The following is a 22,681-nucleotide window of genomic DNA, read 5'->3' as shown; positions in this document are numbered from 1 at the left end:
AACGCTCCACTCTAAGGGATAAAAGTTGTCGAGGTATATAGAAGAATGAGAATTGTGAAACATATTATAATAAGTTGGTTCGATGTTATTGAACAGGCATGTACCTGTGTTTACTAAGTTTTCTATGAATCGACCTCTCGCGTCGCATCGTAAGTCTCACCACATCGTGCTGTGAACGTAGTGAGCCCACATCGTCTCCCCACATCCTGTTGTGAGCCCACATCGCGATGTAATGCTCAGGAAGCTGATCAAGGAGATTATAAAACTCCGATCTTTTTTTCGAGGTGATGATTCGAGTGCATATAAATGGAGCACACAGTTACCAATTCACTGAAAAGAATTGTACGAACTGACACTGTCTCAAGGGACGTCTGAAGGGCCACATGATGAAAGGCTACAAACTTTTCAGCAACTGCTGCTACACCACCGGACCACGCAGCAACGTCGTCTCGGTCTTTCCGGAAAATAGCGTAGCCGGAGAAAGTTTCTGTAGATTTAAGATGTGTCTCCTGAACACATAGCAACTTTGAATTATGTTTGTGCAGGAGCTCTCTACTATCGTCGGGGTTATCAAGAAATTCTCTAACATTCCATTGTAGTGTATGCGTCTCCATTATGATAAATGTGTTTAGTGCTGTGTATTTAGGAGACTAAGGTTAACTCACGAGCCCTTTGTAGGCGCCGAGACGCGGGGTTTGTCTTTTTTGGAGCGATCGGGAGAATATCGCCTCTCCTTAGGCGCTGGCGGCGCCATCTGGCTGGTTGTTTGTCCATCGCCTCTTGCGAAGTGCCGGACACGCGCTCTTCCGAGCACTGTGTTTCACGTGAAGGCCTCGTCTCGGGACACATGAGGTTTGAGGCCACCACACCGGAGGTCGATGGCCCCTTCGGCTGGGGCAGCGGAGCAACGCTAGCTGCACCCGCCAAGGGGGCGGAGGGCGTCACAGGTGGCTCACTTCGTGTGGGCCGGACAGTCGCCGGACGGCGTTGTGTTGCTGTTCCCTGGTGCGCCACACCGCCAAAGCTGCTCTCGGGCAGGCATGACACCCGCCTTTGCGTCTCCCTAAATGAAATATTCTCTGTGACAGTTACAATTTCCTTTCCTTTCTTCCACGACGGGCAGGACCGCGAGTAGGCGGCGAGCATCCCATCGCACTTGACACAGTGTGGAGTTTCTTCATGGCATTCTGATGGATGCTCACGAGCAGTGCATTTAGCCCAGGTTTGGCGGCCTCGGCAATTCTGTGAAGTGTGGCCAAATCGCTGGCATTTGAAACATCGTAGAGGATTTGTAATGTACGTTCTGATGCGGATCTGCACATAACATGCCTCGATAGTGTGGGGCAGGATGTCTGAGCCAAATGTAAGTATGAAGTGCTTGGTATTGACCTCCTTACCGTCTCGCTTCATCTTATTTCGCTTGACATTAATCACATTCTGATTATTCCATACTTCTAGAAGTTCACCTTCGGTCAACATTACCAAACAGCTATCGGAAATGACGCCTCGAATTGTATTCATCGTACGGTGTGGGGTCACTGTCACCGGTATGTCTCCGAATGACACTAGCTTAGGTATCCAAAAACAAGAAAGGTGCTGACAGATGGAATAGCACACTGTGGTATGAAGTTTAAAAACAGGAATAAGGTGCCTCAGAAAGGCTGGCCAACGTTTCGATAGCAGGACCTATCTTCGTCATAGGCGGCCTCGTCATCCAAGGAATGTTAGTTTTAAAGGGTTAGTGCAGTGACGTCACGTGCGGGTGTAGTCGCTGGCGGCTGGTTTTAAAGAGAGAGACTTCAGAGGAAACGAGCGCTGTCGTCCGACGCCTGCGAGCTTTGTTCACAAGACGCGGTGACAAGAACGGGAGAGGGAGAGCGCGGGGAGAAAAGAAAAGAAATAAAGGCAGCGAACAAAAAAATGGGGGGGAGGGAAGCCAGGGCGTCCCCAAGACAAAAAAAAAGGAGGGGAGACAGAAAGAAAACGAAAGAGAAAAACAAAATTTTAGGAAAGACCGGGGCCTGGGAGCGTGTTGGGCATGCGAGAGGTTAGGAAGCATTCAGTGGTATCGCTGGCGGCATGCTCCCGTGGCAGCAGAAGAGCCGGCCAGGCGATCAGTGCGCGAGTAACACAAAAGACAAAAAAAAATAAATAAACAAAAAAACATGAGTTGAAAAGGTGACTTGAGGAGCATAGTAGCAATACGTAGAGTAATTTTGAAATAGTTAGGATGGCGACGAGGAGTCTGCGGTGAAATGTATGGGGTGACTGAAAGGCAGCGGCATGGTCTTTCAAGGAACATTGCACCAGTCGCACAACGTAGGTGTCGTTACGGCGGCATCCAGAAATGGCGATACTCTGGGGTGAGGCGCCGAAAAAGGCATATTGACTTCGGAATGCGTTGGTGAGGGGGTTGCAAAAAATATATAAAAAAGGAAAAGAGAAGGGGGGACCGGAACCGGAATAACAAACACGAGGTTGACGTGTGCAGAAGCGGGCGGGTGCAAGTGTACATGGGAGAAGGGGTTCACGCAGTTCATATAGGCGTAAAAACCTGAAAGTGTATATTAAATTGAGCAGTAGGCAGGAAAAAAAATTTTCGGAATGGAAGGGTAGGTGAGGTTAAGAATTAAGGTTAGCTGGTGGCATAATGTGTTTTGTGTCTTGGTTGATGATATGAGAATTTCAGATTTAAGTTAACGCTTTTAAAGATTCTAAGTTGCCGCGTGCCAAATTAATTCCCGTCGGGTGTAGGCAATTAAACTTGTATATGAGGTATGATTCCGTATACTTCCTTTCGCGAGGAGAACAGTAATTTGTGTGTAGTATATAGAGCCTTGCTTTGTCAAATATATGACCATGTTAATTAAATTGGCTGGCTACTGCTTTGGGCACATTGTGTTTTGTGTCCGGGCGGTGACCGTTCAGTCTTGTATGAATTTGTTGTCCAGTCTCACCTATGTATTGTTTGCTACAAGCGGCGCATTCTAGACAGTAGACTACGTTGCTTGATGTGCAGGTGAAAGCCGAAGTTACCTTCGGTGTGCGTAATTCCACGCTATACTTTTTACTGTAGTAGTATATTGAATATGTTTGCATGTAGAGCACCTGTGGCAGCCACAGGGATTGGTTCCCAACTTCCTCTTTGTCTTTAGTTTGGCGTGCACAACATCTTTAAAATTAGTGTTGCGTCTGTAGGCTACTCTGGGAGGGTCGGGAAAAATCTTATTAAGTTTCTGGTTGCTGGTGAGAATTGGGTAGTATTTAATGAGGATGTTATTCACGTTTGGGAGTGCGTTTGAGAATTTAGTAGTAAGAAGAGGCGTTGTTGTTCTTGTGATCTTCGGGCGGAGCTTGAGGATCTCGGCTCGATCAAGTTTGGTTGCAGCGGTGTAGGCTGCTTGGAGGTCACTGTTTGGGTCTTTCCTGTTTGATAGGGTTTCTTTAAGGTGATCGAGTCTATCTATGTAGTCTTGGTTTTCAACGCAAATGCGACGTAGTCGTGTGGCTTGGCATTTAAAGATGCCTTGTTTGCAATGTCTGGGATGGTGGCTGGTATATTCTAGGTACTGTTGTTTGTCGAAAGGTTTCCTATACAGCGTTGTCTTTAGCTCCCCATTGTCAATGTATATTGTTGTGTCCAGAAAGTTTATGCGCTCAGTTGAAGATTCTGGTGTGAATTTTATTGCTGGGTGAACAGAGTTTAGAAATGCTACATATTTATCTAGACTGTCTTGACCATGTCCCCATATTATGAGTATGTCGTCTATGTATCGTAGGTATGTGTGGGGCTTGGCAGTGCAGCGCGATAGGAAATCTGTTTCTAGAATCCCCATAAATATGTTCGCGTAGGTTGGTGCAAAAGGCGTACCCATGCTTATACCCTGAATCTGTAGGTAGTAACTCTCCTCAAATTCGAAGTAGTTATGTGTTAGAACTAATTCAAGGAGAGACAAGTAGACTTCAGTAGAGTGTTGTGCATTGTGTTTAGACAGCGTTTGTTTTATCGAAGATGAACCATCAGGGATTGGAATGGTGGTGTACAGCGCCGTGACGTCTAGTGTTGCGAGAATTGTGTTGTGAGGTAGTGTTCCTTTAGTATTAATGTCCTCTATAATCCTGAGCAGGTGGGGCGTATCTTGTACAAATGACGGAAGTGCTTTTGGCAAGTCACCAGGTTAGTGGTTAAGGAATGTGGAGATGCTCTCTGTCGGGGTGTTGTTGTTTGATACTATCGGACGGCCTGGGATAATAGCAGTGTATAGTTCAGCGGATGGAAATTTATGAATTTTTGGAAGGAGGTAAAAACGCCCGGCAGTTTTGTTGCTTGGTTTAAGAAATTTGTATTCTGATGGTGTTATCAGTTCTTCAGCCAAAAGTTATTTCAGCCTGTTGGTAATTGTCACTGTGTAGGATAATGTCGGATCATTATCTAATTTGCGGTAATGTACCGGTTTGTTTAGTTGTCTGTAAGCCTCGTGCTTGTATTTTTCTACTGGCCAAATAACTATACTTCTACCCTTATCTGCGTTCTTAATAACAATATCATTCCCGCAACTAAGATTTGAAATTATGTCACTCTCCGACGCAGTTACATTTTTAAGTCGCTTAGATGTCTTGGATTGGCTTATAATATATTTAGTGACAGTTTTAAGGTATATGTCAAGTTCAATGGCTTGTTCTGGTTCGGGAGTCCAAGTGGATTGGGCTCTAAGTGGTGTCGTCCCGGTGTCTGGCGTGTCTGCGAAAAAGTGTCGGATACGCATAATTCTGAGAGGTCCTTGGGAAGCTCGAATTCATTTATTGTGTTGTTCGTGGGACAAAAGTCTAAGCCCTTGCTGAGTACGTCTATTTCTTTTTTACTTAATGTTTTTGAAATGTCTATAACATTGGAGCGGTTTAGTTTTGTGGAAGTTCCCTTCACGTCTGGTACTTCTAAACTCGAGGTCCCTCTTGTCGGCGTGTGGTGGCTGTTTGGCTGCAAAGTTGTTTTTTGATTAAAGTTTGCTTTCTTCCTTTATTTTTGAACCAATTTTCTAGACTGTTTTTCGTCGTAATGTTCTAAATCCCTCTTCTCACCTGGTTACAGGGTTATGTTCCGAAGTCTGTGGCTAAAAGTTTCGATTTGTTCCTCGCAGTGTTCCTTGAGGATATTCAAAAGTGAAAGTCTTGGGACCCGTCTTGGGAACAAAGCTCACAGACGTCGGACGACAGCGCTCGTTTCCTCTGAAGTCTCTCTCTTTAAAACTAGCCGCCAGCGACAACACCCGCACGTGACGTCCCTGCACTAACCCTTTAAAACTAACACGCCGAGGATGACGAGGCCGCCTTTGACGAAGATAGGTCCTCCTATCGAAACGTTGGCCAGACTTTCTGATGCACCTTATCCCTGTTTTCAAACATTATACCAAACTAGCTCAGGTAAGTTTTCATGTTGCTTCTTTTCACGGAGCGCCAGATGGATATCACTGCTCACCATGCATCTTTGATGCTTTATAGCCTGTGCCAAGAACTTCACTGACTTGGCAACTACGAAAGGTGATATCATTCTCACTGTCCTTTCTGGTATCTCTGAATGTATTACGTGACATCTCGGAAAGTTTTCTTTGTGCCGTAGAAAAAACTGGAACACTTCATCAGTGCGCCCTCTTTTCTGAGGGCGATCAGGAAGTAGGGGAAAGAGCTTGCCATAGGTAACATGCAATTTTCGGCAGTGGTGCCAGCCGCCCACGATGGAGCCCAACAAGGGGACGTGGCAGGATTTGTGTTTAAACAAGTTGCGTGCAGCTGCGTACAGCTGGCCCGCGCCAGCTGTACGCAGCCACTATAACCAAATCTCTTATAACCAAGATTGGCTATCACACACAAGGCTAACCCTTGCTGCCTGGAAAAAGTAGAAGTAAGGGGAAGCCAGAAGAGGCGTAAAGTGAGAGAAAGATGAAGGTTGGGGGGACAGAGAGACGGGACAAGCCCACTACCGATTTCCCCCGGTTGGGTCAGTCTGGGGGTGCCGTCTACTTGAAGCCGAGGTTGAAGAGATGTGTTCGCGGGGCCTAGGGGCCGTAAAGGTCCAAACACTCGGGATTAACTCAACCTCCAGGATTCCCCTTTTGCGCGGACACGGCTAAGCCACCTACGGTTAGGCTCGGCGGGGTCCAACCCTCATGTGCTCGGGTACGAGGCGTCGCAACACACCAAACGCCTGCTGACACAGACGCCCCTGCGTGGAGTACTGCTTGCTTGGGCCAAACTTTTTCTGCTCAACCTTCCTCCCCTCATGTCGCTAATGACTACATTGAACTGGAATTAGCATGCAAATCGGGAGTGTTCAGCGATCCTCAAGCAGCCTTCAAATTCTGCAGGTACCACTGCGGCATGGTAACAATGAAAAGTTGACTTTAAATATAACATAAATCTACAATCGCACTGTTGGAAACGGACATGATATTATTTTTCAGTGGCTGCCTGGTCATTGTGGCAATTTTCGACAAGGACATTGCTGATGACGCTGCCATATCAGCCCGTGATAACGCACACAATATGCTCATATTGATATCAAGAACTCAAAGAACCAGGGAACTTCAACAAAGTGTTCGTGACGTCATGTTGGCTCTTTAAATGACTCCGGAGTATTCCAGCCGTCGTTTGTGCAGGCTTGATTCACCATAGCAGCTACAATTAACACCAAGCCTCTCCCTGTGTAGCATCACACTGCGGTGCTGCCTACGACTGGGTGTCAGCCTTCAATAAATTCATACTCCTTCCTCAGTGGAATGACCTACTGCTCTATATTCAACCACTGTAACAGTGAGGAGACCATTGCGCATCTCCTCTACCACTGAACCCTCTTCGACGTCCAAGGTCAATCTCTTCGAAGCGCCTCATTCAACTGGGCGGTCGACCCTTTACAGAGGCAAGTACACAGGGTTCTTGGCCGCATCCATCATCAACTCAGAACGCTACGCTTGTTTTGTGACTTTTCACAAATGAACAGAATTGGAAAGACGCTTATATATAGACACCCTTTGTGAGCCGACTGTCGCTTTCCTCTGGCCTTCTTTTTTTTTATCCCTCATCCCTTCTTGCTCGCATAGAGTAGACAACCGGACGTTCATCTCATTAACGTCCCTGCCTTCCCTCGCCTCTCTCACTCTCTCAGGCCACCGAAATGCATGCATAGATACTGCCGCTCTCGGAGCACTGCTACGCGATGGAGCAGTAGTCAGCCCGCCCAACCATCAAATTCCCTTCACTCTTGTAATTAGGCTTGAAATACCAGTGGTGACGGTTGCGGTTATGTCTTCTCCTTCGCTCTGAGCATATGGTGAAGCTGGGAATGGCAAGGTGACCTGACGACGACAAAAACTATTTTGTGCCGTCTATGACAACAACGGTTGTCATCAGCTTAACGGAATGAACGGAGTGCATTAACAAGCTAAACCCAATTTCGATCGCTTTCTCTGCAGTCGCAGTAAAAGTAGAGCTGTATGGCGCTGCATAACTTCTCCTTAGTACTAATAATCCGCGTCAGAACACTAATATCCTTCTGTGAAGAGTTAAAATCAAACATGTACTTACGCAGTGTACTTGCGAGAGCGGCAAAGCCCACCAATAAGACAGCTGTAAGCGTGTTCATGTCTGAAAAAAATACGTCAGTAGAACACTGCTCATATGACACGTTTCATAAACCTCGAACAAATGTACAGCTCACCTTAATACACGGGATATTATTTTACTGTCTTGGACATCTGAGCCAAATGTTGTAGCGTTACATGCTGTGAGAAACTCAAATTAATGAAATGCGTATCCCGTCCGCTGTGGGACTCGGCTTAAACGGAAATTTTATTGGTGTTGACTAAAACGCCTGTTTTTTATTCACAATTAATTAAGAAAGTGATTATAAGTATTAAAGAGTTTCGACCAAAGGACGATGCATTGAAAGTGATGGCAGGGTTCAGCGTTGCGCTGAAGCGGCTCAGAGGGTGTTTCGTCGCACGGGCTACATGTTTGGCGCGACACAGCACGGGAGGCAACTGCGACTACGCAGCACAAACAGTGCAGCTGTTACGCGTCTCACAACGCTGGCTTGAAGAGAAGCGCTGCCACTTGCAGTTAGGCGTCGCACTTCACTGCTGCCCGAGATGAGACCGAAGGAAAAGAGCCAGCATTTTTTCTAGTTTTGCGTTTACTGTCCGCTCCACACCGACCACTCCATGCACCACATTGATGTACGCACAGCTGCTCGGTAGGTCCTGCGCACCACGCTGCATGTCAGCAGTGGGAGGCCGGACGCTGTCCTGGCTACGTGGCAGAGTCGAATGAACGGAGCCGAAGTAGTGCCCGCGTGGCATCCGCGTTTCGCATCCAAATGCACTGCACGTCTTTCGTGCAGATACCCTGACAGGACCACGTCGAAGGCTGCGCCAACGACGGCGCCGAATAAATGTAAGCACGAATATTGGAGTATACTGCGCCGGTAACCTTTCAGAAACAGGCACCTTTTACCTCTAGCTGCCAGATTAAATGAGGGGAGGGAGGGGAGAGGCCATGTTCTGGGCAAGCAACGCAACGTCGGTTAGACTTTTGCAACGCACAGTTCACCTTTCAACAGCTGAATGGGTGACTTGGTACACGTGGAGTACTGACGTGCCTCACATGGGCTCCTGCGTCCTGCGCTTATGTCTGCAGAAAGGCCACTCACCCCTTTCATTTTGCACCGATAGAATCGGCAAGATTCAAGGAACCAGCGGATACCACCTACATCAAATGTGAGTGCGTTTTGGTCAAGATTTCGAGCTTCATCTTCGCTGACCACCCCACGCCTTGCTACGCCTAACGCCGCGCGAGACTATGGCAGTCGGCCGGGGAGAACAGCTGTCGCACGTGCAGCAGGCACACGGCGCGTGAAAGGAGTCCGACAGCGCTCGATGCCGTGCGAGCAACAGGCGTTGCACGTGCACTGTGAGCCGAAGCCGACGCGTCCAACGCCCGAGGGTCGTTTCGCGGAAGATATGATAGATAGGCTGCGTGTCGCTCTCATATTCAACAATATGTTCCCAACGCAGTATAGGGACACCTGCCCCTGGTGCGGGGCTACACCCACACTCTATCACATAACTTGGGAGTGCGAACGAAACGACGCATTCCGCGATCATAAACCCCCGAGTGCGGAGCATTGGGAGAGCCGGCTCGTCAGCTGCGAACTCGCCGTCCAAAGAAGGATGGTGGAGCACGCTAGGGACGCGGCCAAACTCAGTGGAGCCCTGGACTGAGGGACCACCCGTGCTGAAGAGGCTTCCCTTCGACGAGAAGGCAGCGTGCAGAAGAGAAGACCTCGATCCGCGAGAATTCCATTTTATAATTCAATAAATGTTTTTCTCTCTCTCTCTCTGAAGCCTCAGCCCAAGATGGTTTTCGCTTCGCCCGGAGAGCGCCCGCCACGCGTTCGCCACCGTCGCCATGCCAGTTTGAGCCTAGTGACATTCGGCCCTGAATCCCTCGACGAACTCCGGGCAAGGGACGACACGACCTGGAACTTCGTGCCACTCGTATGCTGGGCCAGAGGCTCAGTCAACGGGCCACAACCATCGATCTCCCTGTGGATCTCCCCCTGTCTACTACCGCTTCGAAGCCTTTCCAGAACGGCCCCCCAGTACAGGAGCCCCATGCTTCGATCCCGCTCCCCCCCTCCGACGACGAGGACATGGATATGTCCAGCTCTCGGAAACGCACCCGCGAGACGGAGAGCGAGGACAAGGAGCCAACCGGGCTACGCAAGCAGCCGTCCAGCTCTCCCCCCAGCCCGGAACAGGACACGGCAGCTAGCTGCCGCGTGCAGCAACCGGACCACGGCAGCTCCATTTCGATAGTGATCTATAGAAAGGAAGGACGCTTGATTCTGCAACCCGTGAGGGAGCACGACGAAGCGTCGTCAGGGGAGAGGGAGTGGGAAGTGAAAGATGATAGAGAAAGAGGGAGTATGTGGCCTAATCGACTCCACTATGCGCGACAGGTGGCAGTCCTCAGTAATGTTGCCAGCGTTGTAGCGGGCGCTTATAGGGTGTCTAGCCCCGTGGAACTTATAAACTTCAGCAGGCTTCGCAGCGCAGGGAGCTGTGGACACACCGGGAACAGCAGGTCAGTCTCTGTGGCCGCTGGAAGGCCGTGGCGTATGTAGGTGTTGATCATTGTGGAGCGTTCCTGCGCCAAGGATGGGCAGGTACAGAGAAGGTGCTCCAGAGTCTCGGGGTCCCCGCACCTCTTGCAAGCAGGTGACGTGGCGCGGCCCTTGGCGTACAGCCGGGCCGCAGTCCAGGTGCAGCCAATCCGCAAGCGCAGGAGTGTGGAACGGTCTCTTATGGAGAGGCCGTTCTCTGGAAGCGGCTTGGGCGCCCTGCCACTAGCCACTCGGGGGTCTGGGTGAATGGAGGTGAGCAGGCACCGTAGCCGATGTCTCGTGTAGTCCGAGCCCGCTACCGCTCTGGTAACCGGGACTACATCACGATGGGCAGCTTTGGCGTAGGTATCCGCTTCCTCGTTACCGGCTACCCCGACATGTGAGGGCAGCCAGTGGAAGGATATGGGGATTCCGGCGGTGGCTAGAGCCACTAACTTGGCAAGCAGCAGCACCACTGTAAGTCCTGCCCGCCGAGAGTTGACGAGGGCCTGGAGCGCTGGCTTTGAGTCGCACACCACCGCCACCGGCTGCTGGGGAAGGTGCTCAGCAAGGAGGTCGGCAGCCAGGTGCAGCTCCACGAACTCAGCTGCAGTAGAGCTTGCTGTAAACGGGAGCCTACACTGCCTGTGACAGGCGAGAGTTGAAACTGTGCATGCCGCTGATGCCGACCCGCTGGGGAGGACTGAACCATCCGTGAACACCAGCAGGTGTCCTTCCAACTCCTCCTGGAGCTTGCAGGCTGCCGCCTGCTGCAGGGCTGCGGCTGATGCTCTCCGCTTGGCTATCCCCTTGAGGGAGAGGTGCACGTCCGGAGGTCCGTGATGTGGAGGAGGAAGAGCCACTTCCACAGGTAGTTGGGGAACTGTCTCCTCATAGAGGCGACACAGGCTACCCATACGTGAAGCCGGCAGCCTCCGGAGCCGGTCTAGGAGAGCCTGGCCGTCTGGTGCGCGATGTAGCCTGTTAATATGCCCCAGCCCCCTTGCAACATGAGCAGTGACAGTGGCCATTCGCCGGCCTCAGCCACGGTTGCGGCGATCTTGGAGTGCCTTGGAAGCCCCAGGACATTTCTGATGGCCGTCCTGTGCTGAACCTCTAGTTGTGCTTTCCTGGCATGCGTCAGAGAAACCAGCGGCAGGGCATGCAACAAGGACGATGTTGCTGCAGCCTTGTTCAGGCGCAGGGCCCACTGGGTGGAGCATCCTCGGCCTCGTTGTAGGAGTCGGCCCACGGCTGCATGTACACGGCGCACCTTGGCGCTGAGGGCCATAGTAGCCGGGATCCACGTCAGCCGGTGGTCTATGGTGAGGCCAAGGTACGTCACTGTCTGCTTCCACGGAAGGGGGTCTGTGCCGATTCTCAACTGGTGGACGCTGAGGCGGGAGGCAGCCCTCGGGTGTATCAGTAGGGCCTCCGTCTTTGCAGTAGAGACGGTTAAGCCGATGCTCCCGAGGAATGTTGTCACTGCGTCCAGGGCCCCCTGCAGTGATCTTCGGACGGCTGGAAGGCACCGCCTTGGTCCCCGGACCCAGAGCGCCACATCATCAGCTTAGATGGAGCACTGTATGTGGTACCGGGTGTCTGGCGGTAGTGCGGCTGGCAGACCTGCCAGGGCTGCATTGTACAGAAACGGGCTCAGCACCGATCCCTGCGGCACGCCGGTGGCGATGACTCGAGGGGTGCTGAGCGCCTGGCCCACTCGTATTCGGAACGTTATTCCCGCAAGAAAGGCAGAGACAAAGCGCCTGAGGCTGCCAGTGATGCCGAGGATATCTAAAGAGCCCTCGATGACCTCGTGGGGCAGGCTGTCAAAGGCGCTCTGCACGTCAAGCAGCAAGAGAAGGTCCACGTCACCACTGTTCTTTGCATCCTCCAGTGTAGCCACGACATCGGCGATGAAGTCGGCAGTCCAGCGGTGGCGCCTGAAGCCGGTCTGCTGCTCCGGGAAGTAGTGCACCTACGCGGCGATCCACTCCATGCGTGCCAGGACAATCCTCTCCATCACCTTACAGGCGGCAGAGGTGAGAGACGCCGGCCTGTACGAGGAGGGTGCCGCCACAGGTTTCCGTGGCTTAAGGACTGGTGCCACCACCGCCGTGAGCCAGCTCTCTGGGAGAGCCCCAGTGCTCCAAATGGTGTTGAAGTACTCCAGGAGACGGTCTTGCTCTGCATCTTGCAGGTTCCGAAGCATCTGGAACGTGATTCCATCCGCTCCTGGAGCGCTCCGTCGCTTGCTTTGTCCTAGGGCGGCCTTCAGCTCATGCACCCGGATGGGCTCGCAGCAAAGAGCATTAATCTGCTCGAACACCCATTCCGGATGGTGACAGGTGGGGGGAAGGTACCGAGGCCCAGTAGCTGGCGGAAGCAGGACCCGCTGTACCAGGGGCCGGGCGGTAAACCGGTCGGCTAGTAACTCCGCCAGAGTAGATGCGGAGATTCCCAGGGAAATGGCTGCTGAGAGCACCTGTCGTTGTACACGAGGTCCTATCAGGAAGGCCCTCAGCAGGCGCCAGGCACGAGCTCCATCCGGCGCCCTGATGATCGTGGCACAGATGCCCTGCCAGCTTTGGCGCCTGCGTCGCCGGGAATGTCGTCTGCAGGAGGCGTCGATGCGATGGTGTTCCGTCCAGTGCTCCGCCTGATTGGTTCGCAGTGCTCTACGTTGAGCCCTGCGCCTGGCAGCTCGTAGCTGGAGGTGCCGAATGTCTGGTGCTGGTTGGCCTTCCTGCGCAGTGGACCAGACTGTGGCTGCGCGGCCGCTGTCCGCCACAAGCTGCAGGAAGTCCGTGGTACTGGTGTACTGCTAGCACAGCTTACGGAAAGCACTCCAATCGACAGTGCCGTACACGCGCGTCATGGGTGTCTTGCCCCTCAACGGGGCCAGCACGATAGGGAAGTGGTCGGACCCCCAGGTGTCCGGTTGTAGTGTCCAAGAGTATCGGCAGCCCTCAGTGGCCAGGCTCACATCAATTGCCGAGCAGATGGCAGGGGATGTGCGCCGAACGAAAGTGGGACAGCTCCATTTCCCCACACTCGGGCGAAACAGCCGCCACCTCCTCTCCGCCTGCCGCCCAAGACGGAGGCCCTCCAAAAAGGGCGAGCGCCAACTCTCGACATCCCGCCGAGTCTACAGCCGCCTCCTCCGCACCCCCTCTGAGCAAGGGCGCGCCCGGCACCACCCTCGACGCGCCGTCTGCTCCTGATGGCGGCGCGTCCCCTGCAGCGTCAGCTAGCGAACTAGCTACAAACGAAAGCGCTGCCGACGCGACGGAGCTGACGGACGCAACACCCACTGTTTCGTCACATCATGGCCCTGATCACCCCGTGGCGCGGTATTAAAGGACCCACCATGCCAGCCTGCTTCGCGGCCGAAGCCAAAGTGGAAGAAGAAGAATCAGAAGAAGACGAAGAAGGGGAGTAAAAGAAGAAGACGAACCGCCCCTTTGCTGGACGCCTTCCTCCCTGAGGCCAGCAGCGAGCGTTCCACTTGCTCGCTGACGAAGCACTCACTGTCGGTATTGGCCAAGGATTGAGTGACTGTTTTTTTTTATCTATTTTGTCGCTTATCAACAGTTTTTCTGGTCTCACTATTGTTTGGCTAGTCGGACCACGCAGATGTCCTTTTCTTCGCCGGGGCCGGGGGCCTACCCCTGGTCCGCTTCTGTTCCTCCGCAGGAGTTACCTGTGGATCTGTTTCTACGCAACGGCATCACATCAGTTCCTGTGGCTCTAGTTCCAACCAATAACGCAGTCATACGGATGAAGAATCCGAAAGCAATTCAGGCGGAATTGCGATCGGCGACGGCCCAGTTCCAGACCATCACTGAGGTCCGCCAGTTTGGCAGAAGTGGAATCCTCTGCTTTTCGGCAGACCTGTCCTGTGTACAAGACCTGTTAAAGTGTTCGCTGTTTGCCGCCACTCCGGTGAGCGCATTTATTCCTCCCCACTTGGCATGTGTGAAAGGGCTTGTCCGCGGCGTCGACGTGAACATGACACCGACAGAGGTATTAGAGATGCTTTCACCCGCGGGTGTAATTTCAGTTTATCGGTGTGGACATGTGGTCGAGAAAAACAGGGTCCCTACTGAGTCGATCATAGCCACATTCGCAGGGATAATTCGACCCTCAGAGATAAAGGCATGGCCTCCAATCTACAGAGTGGAACCTCTGTTCCCTCGTCCCCTGCAATGTGTGAAATGCTGGCGCTACGGACACACGTTAAAAGGATGTAGATCTGCTTCCAGATGCCGAAATTGTGGTGAAGAGCACAATGCTAGCGAATGCAAAAGCAAGGAAGAAAGATGCTGCCTCTGCAATGACGCCCACTCTGCAGATTATTCTAATTGCTCAGCAAAGACACGGGAAATTGAAATTCTGGAAATAGTTGAACGAAGACGTTGTTCGCGTAGAGAAGCCGTAGCGGAAATTCATTCTAGGACACAAGGATACGCCGGCGTCACAGCCCGCCAGGTGACAGCAACGGATGCGTCTCTTTCAATTTCTATTGCTAATGCCATGGAAAGGGCAATGGAAAAGTCTATGGAGCGTCTAGCTGGAAACCTTTGTGAGTCCCTGACACAAATTCTAACTAGCCAGATGGCCCAGATATTCGCAACAACAACAGCAGTTGGTATAACTTCGCGAACTACTGATTGTCCACGTACTTCAAATGAGGAAGTAACCGCCAATTGCACGTCGCAAGATGCCCAAATTGTAATCCCACCAGTCGATGCTAACCAGACCCAATGCACAGGCTCCAACGATAACACAGAGGGCGCAGATGAAATGGACATGGACCCTCGATCATTAAAACGATGTAGGTCCCCTTTGTCTAGAAAAGCTACGACTCTAACTCAGGCAAAGACAAAAAAGTATCAGAAAGGCAGCCTTACAAAGGAAGATTTCTTAAAGGAAAACATTTTAGGTAAAGCAGTTACTGAGTCCATACTTACGCAACCATAGGTCTCCTTAAAATTATTCATTGGAATTGCCGATCAATTTACTCTGCAGCAACAGATTTATTGTATCTATCCTCGAAATTCTCCCCGGATATCATTGCTTTGCAAGAAACATGGCTTTCAGTACATCAATGTTTTCAATTGACGAACTATCGATCTTTCCGACTGGACCGTCCATCGAAGGGCGGAGGTTTAGCTTTCTTTATCAATAACAGAATCAGCCTTAAGGCAAAGATGTCATATAAACTTATGTCCCCCGAAAATGAAATTATCGCATTAGATATAACTATACCAGGGTGTCCACCTTTCTCGTTAGTAAACGTATACTTTCCGGCGGGTGTACAGAACACTCGATGTTTGAATTCTGCAGTGACTTCATGGTGTAAGGACAAAATTCTGGTTGGAGATTTCAAGTCCCATCACACGGGCTGGGGCTTTCGGACTGACCAATGTGGAAAACGCTTGTGGGATTGGACAATAGATAATAATCTGACTTGCCTGAACTCTAGAATTCCTACATATATTTGTAAACAGTCCCGCTCCGCATTGGATTTAAGTTTCGTTAGTTCGTTCTTCACTAACTCATCCTGGACAGCCTTGGACTGTGCAACCAACAGTGACCACTTACCAATAATGGTTGAAATTGCTTGCCCGATTAGGCCATCGTGCTCCCAGGTACGCGTATTTGTAGATTATAATAAATTTAAATCCGACCTTAAGGTACATTTGGCTTCTCATTCCGAAGAGCAGGAAGACACCAAGGCTATGAAACTTTGTGCGGTAATTAAAAGAACATACAAAAAGGCTGAATTCAGTGTTACATCTGCAAAGCAACCATCTTATAACCCTTGGTGGAATACAGACTGCACGCGAGACCACCGACGCCGACAGGCAGCTTGGAAGCAGCTCCTCTACAACCAGTGCCCCAAAAATTGGTCTGATTACAAGTTTCATGCTGCTGTCTTTAAACATACAGTTGCTAAACCAAAGAGGATTATCATAGGAAACACTATGATTTCCTTTCCAAATCTAAAAACAAAAAACCGTTGTTTAGATATATGAGATATCGGAAAATTCTGCCATCGCCAGCTAATACTGATTATGTCAATCTGTCTCCCGATGAAATGAGAAAATCTCTTGAACTCCTTGCTAAAGGCTTGGAGAGTAGATTCTCGTCATCGATGTCGTATAATTTGCAAAAAGTTGCCCCATCCTTAGTGTACACTGAAGTTACATTGCCTGAATTATCTCAAGTGATTAGAAACTTACCTTTGTCAGCCCCTGGTCCTGATGGAATTACCGTTTACATGATAAAAATTTTATTTGATCTATCTCCTGGAGATCTTCTAAACATTATAAACTATTCCTTACACAAAGCCTGGATACCTTACGATTGGAAAGTAGCAAAAGTAATCCCGATACCTAAAAAGCAAGGACTAGGTTATAACAGAAAATATCAAACCTATTGCTCTTACTTCTAATATGGTCAAACTCATAGAGAGGGTATTACACTGCCGAATTACTGTCTGGATGACAGATAATTTAATATTAAGTCCAAATCAAATAGGCTTTAGAGCTAATTGCTCAATATGGTGTGCCCATGCTGATTTAGAGAGCCGCATCCAACTTGCCCGGAAAAGGAGAGAATATTCTGCTTTGATGAAATTAGATATAGCTAAAGCTTATGACAGCGTCGAACATCCAATTCTACTGGATATTCTGCAGCGTCGTAATTTCCCCAATTATATAACCGCGTGGGTGGCAGAATTTTTGCGATCAAGAGAATTTTATTGCTTCAAGGACGGATGTTCTTCGTCTAAATTCAGACAAACTCGCGGAGTTCCCCAAGGATCTGTCCTATCCCCAATATTATTTAATATAATAATGAGCTCTATCCCAACTTGTCAGGACGTGCACGTTTACGTGTATGCAGATGACATTGCATTCTTTTCTGCCGACACTGACATTAACACATTATACCAAAAATTACAAAGATACATGAGCATGCTAGAGGTATGGCTTCAGACAATTTGTATGTCCTTAAATGTAAGCAAAAGCGCCCTTTTAGTGTTCTCGGTCATGGACCCGGTTTCAATTTCTCTAACTTATAAGCAAGAACCCATCCCACAGGTTGAGTCTCTAAAATATTTGGGAATCACATATAATGGCAAACTCAACTGGAGTCCGCACATAGAGAGTGTAGCGGGTAAGGCACAACGTGCTTTAGGTATTCTGCGCAGAATGAGTAACCGAAAATATGGACTACGTAGGGATTCACTGTTGATGATTTATAAAATGTATATGCGCCCCATATTGGAATTTGGGTGTGTCTTGTTCTCAGGCGGCCCTGCTTATAAAATAAAGCCTCTGGTTCTTTTGGAGCGTGAGGCCCTACGCCTGTGTCTGGGACTCCCCAGGTTTGTGGCTATTAATGTTATCTACCAAGAAGCACGCCTTCCAACATTGCCCTGCAGATTTCGCATCTTAACAGTTCAAACATTTCTGAAATTTTACAGCTTGCAGCTTAGACGATCTGCATACGCATTCATTAATGATCCAAATTCCTTCTTCCTTGCTCACTGGCCTCGATTTCACACTCCACAGATCATATTTGTTCAAAAACAATTAGATAGCCTGAATGTGAACATTCGAGAGGTAATTCCGTCAACCGACTCACATCAGAATATTAAGATAGATTTTGATGACATTTTCCCCCCCAACTCCAAGTTTCAATCTGCCACTTTTTTAAATAACCTGTTCCAAGATTACCTAGCACACGTGCAAACAAATAACATAATAGCTACAGACGCTTCAGTGAACAACGAAAAGGCGGGCGTAGGCATCTTCTCGCTTCCGCTTGGCTGGTCATTCTCCTTGAGACTGCCAGACTTCACACCTGTCTTTGAAGCCGAGCTTTTAGCAATTCTTTTAGCGCTTCGGAAACTCCCGTCGAACTCAATAAGTGCGGTTATTCTGACAGATTCCCTTTCGGTCTGTACTTCGCTTACGGCTTCACCCAATTCGCCACCACTAAAGACGTTTCTAACATTAGTTCCTCCACAGTTGAGTTCTCTAAAACTATTATGGGTACCTGGACATTGTGGCTTACATTCAAATGAAATGGCAGACGCATTAGCGCGAGCATACCTGAGTGGACCTGTACTGCCCGTTCTTCCTTTGGTGGCTCACATAACAGCAATCAGATATAGAAAATATTCATTTCATAGAGATATCATTGAATCAATAACAACATGGACAGAATATCAGCACCTCAAATTTCCGTGGAAAATCCAGTGGTGTCCATCAAGACAATCAGAAGTAGCAATCACGAGATTACGCTGCCGTGTCCCTCCATTAAACCTATATTTACACAGGACTGGTCTGACGCTATCACCTCTGTGTCCATACTGCCAAGAAACAGAATCACTAGATCATTATTTTTTGGTATGTCGACGATACAAATTGTTAAGAAAAAGACATCTAGAACTTCCGTTCGCAAAATTAGGGTTAATGTTATCAACAGAAATTATACTATCTTTCGGTGCGTCAGTTATAGGGGGCAGCCACAGGGACGTTTTTGATGCCGTTTGCAGTTACATCCAGTCAACAAAACGAATAACTTTTTAACTTTGTCTTGTATCTTGTTTGTTTTTGCATGTTGTCTTCTCTCTTTCGTTAAATTTTTTTTTCTCATCGAATAAGTGGCACTTCAAAAGAATAGGTGAACGTTTCAGCACCCAATTCTTGGCCAATCCCCCAGTGTGGGTATGAGCCATAACATGAGGCCATCATCATCATCATCATGTTTCCCGTTCCTCTCCCGGGGCAACGGACCAATACCCTGGTCACCCCCAACGTGCCTACAGCCGCACTACAGAGAGCGACACCATCCGCCAGCGAGTCCACCAAGTACGACTTCACTCTGGTGCAAAGAGGGACCGGCGGCGAGCACGAGCCCTGGAGACTGCTGCACTCCCGGTTGACCCTGCGGTCGTCGGTACGGTGCTCTTCCGTCCCTCGGCGCCCGGTGGAACCTTCCAAGGAGCACCGCGCCTCTCACTCGCTGCAACCCTCTCTTCGCGGCCCGGTGTTTCAGTGGTTCGCGTTAACCATAAACGCAACATCGTGACCGCCGATACTACCACCCGGGAGTGCCTGGAGGAGCTGCTGGCAGTCACTGAGCTGCACGGAATCCCAGTGACTGCGCGAGTGCCAGCCGAGCGCGGCGAGAGCACCGGCTTCCTGCACGGGGTGGTCGCGTTACCCGCGTACACAGACCCGCTGGGAGCCATCGGGTCGAGCGTTCCCGTGCTGTCGGCAACGAGGGAGGAGAGCACCATCACCATCCGATTCGCGGTACCGCTCCCCCCTGAACGCATGCGCCTTTTCAAGCTCGGGTTCAGGGTGGGGCCTACCAGGCCCCGTCCTGTGCAATGTCGGCAGTGTGGCCGCTTCCGGGCCGCAGTGCCTGCAGATGGCCGACCGACTGCATCTACTGCGGCAAGAGCAACGCGGACGGCGCCTCCTGCCAGAAAGTCCGTTGCAGGAACTGCGGGGGCCCCCATAGGGCCGACACTCCCGCATGCCCCAAATGGCAGGAAGAAAGGAAGGTGGCCACCATCATGGCTTCCTCCACCTCGGCATTGTCGAGGCGTGCTGTCAGGGCAGCAGTCAGGGAGGAGAAGCAGCTGCAGCAGTCCTCCTTATCTCCGGCGCGGTCCTATGCCAGCCCCTCGTGCCTCTCAACGCCAGCAGACACAGGATACTGCTGCTCCACCCGCCCAAACTACTATGGATAAGCTGGTGGAAAACCTGCTGCTCACCATGCAAGCAGCCAGCACCATGCTGCCAGCTGACCATCCGCTCTGGGCCATCTGCCTGCAGGCAGTGGCATGTCAACAGCGACACAATCACCATGGCTACTCGCCAAGCCAAACGTCGGCCGCGCATCCTGCAATGGAACGTGCGCTCGCTGCGCCGACGACACGCCGAACTGTCCGAACACCTATTCTTGCACGAGTACGACGTGCTCGCGTTGCAAGAGACATACACGCACGACGGGGAGTGCAACCTTACGGGATTCGTGGGATACCACAGTGCGACCACAAGCGAGTTACGGACTTGCGCCAACGTGCAGTGCTGTGATCCGCTTCATCCACCCGGTCGCTCCCGCGCGTCTATTTACGTCCGTGCGCGCCTTGCCCAAGCCGTCGTTCGTGTGGCCGACATCGTTCCCACCTCCGTAGAGTGTGTGGCTGTGACTGTGCGGGCTGGGGGGCCGACACTTGTGTCGCCAGCGCGTACGTGCAACCCGTGCAGCAATGGGATACGTCTTTCGTGGAGAGCCTTACCGCGCGCATCGCGGTGACTGTTGTGTGCGGCGACTTTAACTCTCACCACACGGCATGAGGCAGCAGCCGCTGTGAGCCTAATGGCAGGAACCTGCTGAACTCAATCCACTCCTCTGGTCTGCTGATCATCAACACCGGCAGTCCCACGTTCATGCGTGGGAAGGTGCGCAGGAGTGTGATAGGCTTTCGCTGGTTAGCGAACGGTGCCACTATGAGTGGGTACGCAGCCCTGACACTCAGGGGTTGGATCGTTATCCAATCTCGCTTGACCCGCTAGGTCTGAGCCGCGACCGGACCTGTACCTATCGCATCACCAACTGGTCTCTGTTCAGGACGCTCTGTGCCACGCCCCCTCCGGCGAACACCGACTTCCTCACGCACATTTCGAGGTGCGTTGTCGCCGCGACGAAGTCGTGTACGGTGCCCGCTGGAACGCCGGCGCACGACATCAAACTTCTGAACTTACTCGCGGCACGCCGACGCGCTGAACGCCGCACCATCAAAAGCGACAAGGTGGAGCACTGGACTCTTTGCGACCGCCTTGATGCCGCGTGCCGTCGTCATGCCAGGCAGCGTCGCAACCAGAGCTGGCAGAGTCTCTGCCTCTCCTTGGAGGATACTCGCGACAAAGCACGCCCCCTGGCGCATTCTCGCCGCCCTACTTAGTCCCAAAATCCCCCGCCGCCCTGCACTCTCCATCGCAGTGGCCCGGGGCTTGAGTGCCGAGCAATTAGCCGCACTCTTCGCGGATACGTTCGCTCCGCCGTCTGTGGGCCCTGTCACAGCCGCCGTCGAATTCCGCCACACAATATGGTTGAACGCCTCGCTCCTATGCGCTATTTCCCAACGAGCGCAATACTGGAGCATGTAGAAGTGCTGTGTTCTGCTGAGTTCACGCTCAGCGTGTTGCGCATCGTCTTGAACAGATGCAAACTTCGCTCCGCGCCCGGTTCCGACGGCGTTACTCATCAAGTCCTGAAGAACATTGACGCAGCTCAGCTTCTGTCACTTCTCGAGGTCTTCAAGTCGGTCTGGCGCAGCGGCATCATTCCCGCCGACTGGAAAGAGGCGATCGTCGTTCCCATTCTCAAGCGCGACAAACCAGCCTCGAACATCAACTCCTATCGCCCAGTATCGCTAACCTCGGTACCCGGCCAAACAATGGAGTTCATGGCTTTGCACCGCCTTGAATGGATTGCCTCCGCCATAGACGCACTTGCCCCTGAACAAAGCGGCTTCCGCCGACTGCGCTCGACAGCTGATTCCCTCGCGGACGTTGTCACTACGCTCGAGGACGCGGCAAGCCGCCACGAAGCCGTATACCTGGTGCTGCTTGATGTGGAACGCGCGTTCGACGGCCTCCCGCACGGCACCATCATTCAAGCGCTTCACGAGCTGCGTATCACCGGCCGCCTACTGGACTATGCCTCGGCCTATCTTAACGGCCGAACGCTCAGAGTGCGCGTGGGTGACGCGCTCAGCAGCCCACGAAGCGTGACCTCTGGTGTTCCTCAGTCCAGTGTCCTCAGCCCTTTCATCTTCAACTTGGCGCTGGCAAGACTCCCTGATTTCATACCGAAGGTGACAGCCTTCGAAGTCCGTGTGGCGATTTACGCTGACGACATCGCTCTTTTTGCTTGCGGGCCCACGGACAATGGCTACCAAGTGCTTCAATCACTTCAGTCGGCGATCAACGCCGTGGACGAATATCTCGGCAGCATAGCGCTTCAGCTCTCGGCGTCAAAAACCGAGGCGCTACTCATTCACCCCCGTGCGATCCGTGCACGCTGCGAAGTGCCAACTCTCTTGCTGCGCGGGAGCTCCCTCCCATGGCAGAGAAAAGTGCGATACCTCGGCCTCCACATCGACTGCCTCCTCAACTTTAACGCGGCCACCACACAACTCTGCAGAGACTCCAGGAAAGTCGCAGGCACCGCACGCTTCCTGCTCGCCCGAGGCCGCGGCTGCACACCGCATCTTGCGCTCCGAGTTTACAACTCGATCGCAACGTCGCGAGCGCTCTACGCGCTCCCACTCACCAACGCCAGTGCAGCCAACTGGAAAGCCGTCGACCTCGAGCACCGCACCGCAGTTCGCCAAATGTACGCGTTTCCCCGCTTCTCGCAAGTGGGGGCAACACTCGCCGAAGCGGGAAACTGGCCGCCCTCACTTCGCGCGCGGAAACAAGCGCTTCA

At 51.5% G+C, this 22,681-nt stretch overlaps 1 protein-coding gene across 1 annotated transcript in view; it reads right to left on the bottom strand.

The window, feature by feature from the left end:
- LOC142588886 (uncharacterized) overlaps positions 1–22,681 on the bottom strand; it is a 98,550-nt gene that overhangs the window by 74,349 nt on the left and 1,520 nt on the right. The window contains exon 2 of the mRNA XM_075700703.1: positions 7,579–7,638. Within this exon, the coding sequence (XP_075556818.1) occupies positions 7,579–7,636 (58 nt within the window). The 5' untranslated portion in view covers positions 7,637–7,638. The remainder of the gene's footprint in view (positions 1–7,578; positions 7,639–22,681) is intronic.

Source organism: Dermacentor variabilis, chromosome 7 (assembly GCF_050947875.1).
Source record: "Dermacentor variabilis isolate Ectoservices chromosome 7, ASM5094787v1, whole genome shotgun sequence".
NCBI classification, from domain to species: domain Eukaryota; kingdom Metazoa; phylum Arthropoda; class Arachnida; order Ixodida; family Ixodidae; genus Dermacentor; species Dermacentor variabilis.
This window is presented reverse-complemented; position numbering and strand designations above follow the sequence as displayed.